The sequence below is a fragment of the Globicephala melas genome, chromosome 10, assembly GCF_963455315.2.
Source record: "Globicephala melas chromosome 10, mGloMel1.2, whole genome shotgun sequence".
NCBI lineage: Eukaryota > Metazoa > Chordata > Mammalia > Artiodactyla > Delphinidae > Globicephala > Globicephala melas.
In genome coordinates, this window is record NC_083323.1 from 63,985,041 (window position 1) to 63,994,164 (window position 9,124).

General features: G+C 47.3%; 1 protein-coding gene across 1 annotated transcript; it reads right to left on the reverse strand.

The window, feature by feature from the left end:
* Positions 1-6,373: 6,373 nt before the first annotated feature.
* CCDC184 (coiled-coil domain containing 184) lies at positions 6,374-8,763 on the reverse strand. The gene has a single exon (XM_030835002.2). The coding sequence runs from the start codon at positions 8,259-8,261 to the stop codon at positions 7,674-7,676; it is 588 nt and encodes a 195-aa protein (XP_030690862.1). The 5' UTR covers positions 8,262-8,763; the 3' UTR covers positions 6,374-7,673.
* Between the last annotated feature and the right edge of the window lie 361 nt (positions 8,764-9,124).

The window sequence follows — 9,124 nt, forward strand, 5'->3', positions numbered from 1 at the left end:
CTTTCCTTTCTGACTTTTACAAATACTGAGGGCCAGGGCAGGCTTTCTGTAGATCAGAGCAAAGAAGCTGCTTCTATCCCAGAAGCAAATTCCCCACAAACAGGTGGTGTGTGTCACATGACTGGCAATTCCTTTCCAATTGCACATCAGAACCCAGTTCTGTTTCTTTGGAACAACGTACTCCACCTTTTTTCACTGCCGTGGTCCAGGCATGAGTCCCATCCTACCAAGTTTCTTTATATATGTGACATTTTATTTTCCTCACTGTGTAAAAACTCAAGTTCTATTTTATATTACCTGTACTTTGTGCACTGGTGTAGAGGCCATAACTACGTTTTTTTTTCCCCCAACCCTTTTCTACTTACTTTTTCCAGAGAATTATGGGATGCAGCTTTGGCTACTGCTTTTTTTCTGATGTCATATCTGATATCCTCTGTGGTATAAAATTTTGTGAGCATTCTTTTTAACTGTTGTCCTCTCCATTTTGTCTTGTCATCCCACCCTCCCACTGACTCCCAACACACCACACACACACAGACACACACACACACACACACACACACCATTCCCATTTTCAAATTGAAGTTCTCTTAATTCAGTTAACATTGCTCACAGAAAACATTCCCTTCAATCTTTTTTATTTTTTTATTTATTTATTTTTGCTGTACGCAGGCCTCTCACTGCTGTGGCCTCTCCCGCTGCGGAGCACAGGCTCCGGACGTGCAGGCCCAGCGACCATGGCCCACGGGCCCAGCCGCTCCGCGGCATGCGTGATCCTCCCGGATCGGGGCACGAACCCGCGTCCCCCGCATCGGCAGGCGGACTCTCAACCACTGCGCCACCAGTGAAGCCCTCCCTTCAACCTTTTGAGAAGCGCTGTGTTCCAGTTCAAGAACATATCATCCCCTCATCATTAGACTGAGAGCAACGTAAGGACAGGGACCCTGACTTCTTGGAGTCTTCCCCAGAGCCTACCACCTTCCATGAGACATGGTAAGCAGTTGGTAAATACTTCCTGGTAGATTGAGTCAGTCATGGTTCTCTTCTTGGATGTCTTTTTCCATCATCCTTATAAGAATTATTCACCTACTCTAAAAGGAATTTTCAATGTCCCTTTTTATTCCCAAAGCAGAATCCAAGCCACCATAAGCTTCCCTTAGTATATTGTAATTACTTATAACAGAGTAAGATGCAGAACCATTTAATGAGAAAAAAACAAAACAAACCAAAAAATCCCTGATTTTTATTTCAGACGAACAGGATTCTAGTCCTAATGCTGTCATTGACTATGCAAGCTTGCACATGTCATTCCATCTATTACTTTATTTATAAGCAATGACATAATGTTTATTCACTGTTAACCCTCTTAAAAGGAGACCATACATTTTTTTTAAAGTACTTGAGGTAGAAATAAGGTAAATTTCCCTGACCCAGGGGTCTAAATGTGAGATAAACTGTTTGATATGAAAAAGAATTTGCTTGAATTTGCTTTCTTCAATATTCTGAAGAAATATTAGTCCTGGTCGTTGTCTGAACATCTTTCTTGACCTCTCACTGGCAAGATCAAAAAAAGTCCCCGTTTTAAAACTTTCAGCATAGGTGGTGTGGTCTGTAAGAAATTCCCAGAGATAATAGTCACCCTCTCTTTCAAGAAATGCTGCTTCACTAACACTCAAAATGGCCCAGAGAATATAAATGCATGAAAAATACAGGCATCAACAACTCTGAGTCAAAAAGTGATTCAGAAGTGTCAGACTCAGTATGAAGAAATTATAATAATACTATAATGACTTTCAGTTATGTTTGTGTGCATTGTAGTGATATAAAAAAGTTCATTCTCTAAATAAGTCTAAATAAGCTCTTTAAATAAGAATGAACTTTTAAAATACGTGATAAGAAAGCATGGTGATAGTTGAATTGGCAGTATTTTTTCTTTCTTAATGGTACCTAAAATAATGACGTGCCACACAATTGATAGTGCCTTAAAGTCAATAAAATAAGATAAATATTTCAGAGACTATAAAAATGAGAACGCAGTTCCAGCTCAAGATATTAATAATCTGGAAGGGGGAATAACAAGCATAAAGAATAGTAGAAGTGAGGGAAAATATACTAATTGTCCCCCAAAGAGTTACAAACAAGAAGATTTAGATATTTAAGGGAGGAAGAGATCACATTAGGAAAGGTTCCATGGAGGAAGTAGCCTTTGAGAAGGGCCTCGAAAAACTGATAAGATTCCAACTGGCAGAGATGGAACAGAGTAAGAATAATAGAGAGCAAGAAATCAGCTGCAGGAAAATGGGCATTTCTAGAGAATGATGAATAGCATATTTTGATTCAAGGGTTTGTTAACCTTTTCTGGCTTTAAGAATTTTATGAAAACTATGAACCCAATTCCTAGAAACAAAAGCACAAATTTCATAATCAAAAGGTTTTTTGCATACTGTTTCTGGGGATTTCCTATTTACAGATAGCATAAGAGACAGGAGGGAAAAGCAGCCTTGCAGGACACCCCATGAGAGGCTGGTGCAGGTGACCAAGGCTGCAGAAGTCCCTTTTCTGAAGGAGAAATTTGGACCTGACTGCATTTGGGAAGAATGGCTAAGAGAAATTGTAGCAAGGGCCAGGGGGACACAGCCAGTCCACTCATCCAGAGATTAAAAGAGCTGATATACACTTGGGAATCGTTTCTAGCTGACTGGATGATATAGGCTTCCAACTGATGGAATGATGGCTAAAAAATTTACCTGGGAAATGAAATGTATGGATTTAAAAGTATGCCAGGGCCTTACTGGGGGGAGCTTGGCTACTGCCACTGTATTTTATGCTTAATTTGAGAAGTAATGGGACATGATGCAGATTTCTGAGGCGAATGAATGTTCAGAGCTGTGGTTTAGGAAGATCAATCTTCAGGATTATAGGTAAGTGAGAGGCCAGGGGAGACCATTTAGGAGTTCATTGCAGTTAGTTTTTATATCTTTCAAATACAGTCTATTTATTCGGTTCCCCTTCTGTCCTCGCCACCCATTATTTGGCAGAGCCAGGCCTTTAGTAAGCATTTGGTGGTGCTTGCTGAATCGAAAACCACAAATTTACCTTGAGGGTCCCTTTGCAATGTCCCTATTACTCACCAGGTGGCACCATTACAGCATTACTTACAGAGCAGACGTCCTTCTATATGCACAGTGCTTCCAAGCAGAAAGGCTGTGTTTCTTTGAGGGAATTCCCCTTCTGGGGACAATCTAGAGGTGTGGGGTTGGGGAGGGGGGTGGAGGGAATGGTAGCTAAAGATTCAAGAATATTCTTTTTGTATTGTACATCAACTATCCCTCAACTTTTAAAAATATTCCTTTTGTACTTCTATATATCATTTCTTATTGTAGCTGAGAATCTTGGCTGAATTTCTATTCCTAGGCATATAAATGGAGAAAGTTGCTTAGGAAAAGCTGCCTTTTCAAAGATGCAAGCAGTTTTCTGTCTTGCAAGGAGTATTAGACTCAAATATATCTGGGGAAGAACTGTCCCTTAGTTCTGGGAATACTTCTAGGTGAGCCATTTCATTATACATATCAAGCAAAGACCATACTCTGGTGATACTGAAGCCACAAAAAACTGCATATTTATGTTGTGGGCCAGTTTGCATCTCTTAGAGAAATAACTATTTCTCTAGAACAGATTTTAGTTGTACCACGCTAAAGCTGTAGCTTATTTCTATGAAGTTGTATGTTTTCATTTTGAGATTTAGAGCTAACCCTGAGCGATTTCCCAGTGAGAGATAGGAGTGCCAGAAACAGAAAGAGTTGTGATGACTTACATGCAGCATTGCGCTGGGTTCAGACATAAAGTGCAGCATAAAGCTATGGGGGGAGGGGGTGGGAACCATCACCTCACTGCCACACATCAGCAGTGCTCTGACAAACTCCCAAGTACTGGAAGACTTGGAAATAATGGTAGACAAGATCCTTAGTGCATTCTAATGGGTATCAGTATAATTTGAATTTGTTGAATAAGTGGTAAGTAATCAGGTTTATGCAAAGATTTCACTTCAGTGTAGGAAATACTCTGGAGGCCCCAGGAGGCAAGGGTGTATCAGTTCAGGCAGGGTCATTTCTTCTTTGTTATTTTTTGAATTTAAAAGTCTCATCTTTTAGTTCAGTGATTCTTACCTTTTTACTTAATTCTTACCTTTTAGAATTAAGTTAAAACAATAGATCGTCTCTCTAGAGAATATACATACACGATTTTGCCTTCAATTTCAAGGGGCTATGGCCCCCTGAAATTCATAGTGACCCCATCCATGAGTCCCAGGTTAGAAATCTCACCTGAAACTCACTCATCAGAAGCATTACAAAGGAGAAATGCCAGAGGAGAGTGGGGAATCTGGAGAAAGGAGGAGGTGGGAGAGAAACCTGTGCTGTATCCCTCTGAAATGCTGATGCAGGTCACTAAAGAAAGCTGAAAAATTGCTTTATCTGGGGAGATTTTTATCTATCTGGACTTGGAAGAGCTGGAGAACTTCTAGGAGCCCTGCTAAAGGACTGATGCCCATTTAGGGTGGTAGGCATAGGAAGAGGAACTGAATTGGCATCAAGGGTTAAAAGCCTAAACCAGACATTTCTACAGGTGCTAAAGAGCTAAGCTGCCTTGAGATTCATGTCACTCTGCGGAATCTGAGCTACAGGGAACAGGAAAGAGGCAAACGAATGGATCTGTGTCAGGGAATATCTGGGGACATCAGCTTCTTCCTCTCAAGAAGCAAGTCCAGAAGACCATCTTCTCTGTGCCATTATTGAATTATCACCCACTAGACTCTGAGAAGGCTCACTAACCAAAACCTGATCTGCGATTACTTGTTCCCACTGAGAAGATGAAAAGTGAGGAAAACCAGCATTTCTTCCTGTTCAGGACTCTTAGACTCTTGATTGGGGAAGTAAGGGATTTCCTTCTCTGAAGATGAAATAATAGAGCAATTAACGGAGTGGTTCCCATCTAGGGTTCTTTAAGTCAGAAGATCTGGATTAAGTCCTGGTTCTGCCAAGTACTAGCTGTATGACCTTGACCAAGCCTTGGGAGTCTGTTTTTGGAACTGTTAAGTGAAAATAATAATAGTGCCTGCTTCATAGGGTTGTTGGGAGATAAAATTGGGCACAGTGTCTGGCACACAGTAAGTGCTCAATAAATGATAGCTGTCATTGTTGTTATTGGTGCAGAATGCTGGAACTGTAACAGGAAACTGTCTTCCAGCCCTCAGGGACACTTCCCCACTAATATACTTTAGCTGCCCTCTCTAGGGCCCTGGCACATATTCCCCAACCACTGCACAACTCAAGGCTTCCTCTGGTCATCCTATGTGTACAGAGCTGACTTTAAGTCCTTTTTGACCCATAACTACATGACATTTATGAAGAGAGTCCATGTCAGCTTGGGAATCTCATCATCCCCTTGACTATCTTGAATGATAAGAGTTTTAGATAGGGAAGGATTATATTAAACAAGAGCTTCTAGAACCTTCCCTGAGTAATTGTATTTTCCCAGAGGAGCCAGTCACCACCACCACTGCCTATCCCAAGAGAACTGTAAGAAAAAACTAACATTTGCACAAGACTTCCCAGGAATCTTAGATATTTTTCTCCTCAACAATTTTTGCCCCCATTTTACACAGGCAGAAACTAAGCCTCAAGCAAGGAAGCAAGTCTCAAGCACTCATTTACTGTTGGAACTGAGATTCAATGCCAGTGCTCTTTCCATCTCTCTGCAACAACCACACAGCAAGAACACACACACATACATAACACACATACATACATACGCAGATATGCAAGTGCAAGTGCACACACACACACAGAACCCCAGCTCATTCTTCTTCCAAATTTTGTTCGGAGCAGCTTGGAAAATCTCCAGTGCCCAAGGGAGCAGACTAGAGCTGATGGCAATCTAAGCTCCCGGGGGAACACCTTACGGGCATTCTCCACGAGAGGTCTGAGGCAGTTTTTGTGGTTTCCTTTGTGATATGTCACTCTACTGCCAGAGATTCCGGGCAGTCCCTCCTGAACAATACCCCTTCCCTAACCCTCCCATGGAACAAGTCATGCCTACCGTTCCAGGACTCAGATTTGGAAATCATCTCCCAGGAGCCAGGTGCTTCACTGAAAAGAAGTCTCCTGCACATCTGGAGTTCTAGCTACCAAAAACCCTTGTTAGTTTGGGAGTCTCAACACGTACCGTCTCCAGCTTGAGGTGAAGGTCCAGATCGGAAATGACCGCAGGTAGAGTTGGCAACGCATGTCCCAATCACGGCAGGGACGGTCAACTCCTTGGAACCAGAGGCAAGAAGAGAGGAGGAAAGGCATGGTCCCTGTAGTTCCCGCTAAGCGTGTGTCCATGCAGTGGGTCCAGAAGCCCCACCCTGACATCGCCCTAGTACCAGTCAGCAAGGAGGGGAGATGACGCCGCTTTATTAAGGTTAACACCAAGGAAAGCACTGAGAAGGGATACACGGAGGAGGAGAAAGGGCACACAAAGTCACCACTTGAGGAGGTGGGAAGGAAGCACGTCGGTTAGGAACCTCAGGGCAGCCACATGCTCCATGCCCTGGTTGTGGGGGTGAAAGAGGAGAGGAGAGGGGAAAGCGCCGTGAGAGCCTGGGCCTCACAGACGGGTCTGAAGCCCCCTGAACCTAACACCAGAGCCACAAGCCCTGCCCCTCAGGGCTCACACACTACTACACAGGTCGACACACATAACGCACACAAGACATTATGGAGGCAGCACCAAGAGGCAGCGGGCAGGGAGGTGTTGACGGGAAAAGGAAACTGAAGTTAAGCAGGTAGAGCCAGGAAAGAGACAGTTTTTGGCTGCGGCCCCCAAGAGCCCCTCAATGTCCCCTAAATCTGGGCTGTTGCTGAGCATCCCCAAGTCTCTGCCTGTGAACTGGGCTCTTTGTTCTCTAAGCCTCAGTGAATGGATAAAGCAATCCCAGATGAAGTCAGTGACAAGGCAGGATCCACTCTGCATGCAAAATCCTAGAGGTTGAGCTATTATGTATGTCTTCATGCACATTGATAGTCAGCTCCTCCCAGCCCAGAGGCCCTTGGAACCCCATTCACCCAGACTCCTAGGGCTGCAGTTCCCTCCTCAAGCTTCTTTTACCAATCAGCAGCCGCAGAGATCTGTGAGGGGGAAGGCTTCTGCAGAATGCTGAATAGCTTGGATTTCATCAGAAGGGTAAATTTTCTGTTGCCAGAACAGAATACCCCCAACTCCTTAATTTCTAGGTAAATCGTTAGAGATTATTTGCCAGAGTCCTAGATAAGTCCTTTTTCAGAATAGAAAAAGCAGAATTTTATTTACACAATTCAGGGGTTCTCCTGTTGGCTGGAGAGGGGGAAAGGGCAGGGTAGGGGGTTGGATGGGAGTCCAGAGATGGGCGCTTCCTCTCCCGCAACCTCACCTTTCCGCAGTTTGCTACGTCTCGCTTGGTCAGGCAGAAAGAATTCCTGATGCTCCCAAAGTCCTTCACCCTATAAATGCTTCCTCCAGGGAGTCTCTTCCGCCTGACCCGCAAGAGTAGCGGTCGGAGTGAAGCATGCTGCACCGCGCGGTTCAGTCCTCTCGCGTCATGCTCTCGGAAACCCAAAGCCAGCCCGGGAAAGTAGTGCCCCCTCGGAGTCCCCTCACAGAGAGGCCTCTCCCTCCAGCTGCAGCAGGGTAATGTCGGGCAGGTCGAGGGGCTCCACAAGTGGCCCGTCCCCCCCAAGGAGGCCAGCACAGGGGCTCTCGGGGCGCTCACAGTGACTAGTGGGTGTGGCGGAGCTGGGCATCTCCTTCTCTTCTGAATCGTCGTCCTCCTCCTCCTCAGGATCGCGACCCAGCAAACCGCTGTCCTCGATCCCAAGCGAAGGGGTCTCCGGCTCTTGAGGGGCGCCCGGGAAGCTCCCCTTGCCGCCGACCACGCCCAGGCCACCCTGGCGGGGCGCGGTGGTCATAATCCGGCACATGGAGACGATGGCTCGCTGGTTGGCGCACACGTCGTCCGAGAGCACCTGGATGTGCGAGGCCTGCTCATCCAGGGCCCCCCGCATGGCCCTCACGTCCTCAAACAGGGCCTGCAGCTGGGCCTTCAGGTGCTCCATCAGCTCCTTCATGCCGCCGTTGTACTCCCCGGAGATCACGTCCCCCACGGCCGGCACTGTGGACACCTCCAGAGGTGCCGGCATGTCGCCGCCGTCCTTGGTCATGATCTCCATCAGACCGTCCTCCATTGAATGGCAGAAGCGGGCGGTGGCGGCTCCGGGTCCGGTCCAGCCCGGCCTCGAGGTGGAGGGAAGGTATGGGGAGGGGGAGAGGTGCCTGGAGGGGCTGGGAAGAGGAGGCTCCCGAGAGGGGCAGGGAGCCGACGTGAGGTGAGTCTCGGGCGGAGGGTGCGGGCGGGATCGGGGAGGCCGGGAAGAGCCTGCGGGACGAGGATCGCGCTACAGTCCCAGGGCCGGCGTCTCTCCGGCTCGCCACGGGGCGAAAGCGCCCTGCCCTACCTAGCCTCCTGAATTGCACCCGTGTCAGCTCCGCCCTCTGGGCGCCAAGAGCGGCAAGGGCCTGCGGGTTGCCTGGGTCACGGAAGTGCTCGCACAGGGGCTCAGGTCGAGGCAGAGGCCAGCAGCGGGTCGAGCTCGGGACTCCCCTCGGCCATTAACGGGCAGCGTCCGCGAGTGTGGTTGGAAGTGACACGGGCGGGTCTCCCAGCCGAGCCGCGGATGCTCCTCTGTTTCCAAGGCGACGCACGGCACTTAAATGACGTGTGTCTCCATGGCAACCAGGAAGTGGAGAAGAAAAGGGAGGATGGTTGGGAAGCTGCAGTGGGGCTCTGGAGTCTGAGCTAGCGGGCGGAGCGGGAGGGGAGGGGACGCTGCAGTGGCCTCAGCTGAGGCTGAAAGAGCGTGTGGCTGCAATGTTTAATAGGGAAGCATGAGAGAGCAGTTTGCTGCATAAATCCCCAGGTCGGGGAGACATCGTCCCTCCCCTAGCCTGGGTGGTAGACAGTGAGCGCGACTGCCTTGGAAGGATTTTCACCCGCCCGAAATCCTTTCCCTGAGGATGACGTTAGAGCCGCGTCCTACTTCTCTGTCCT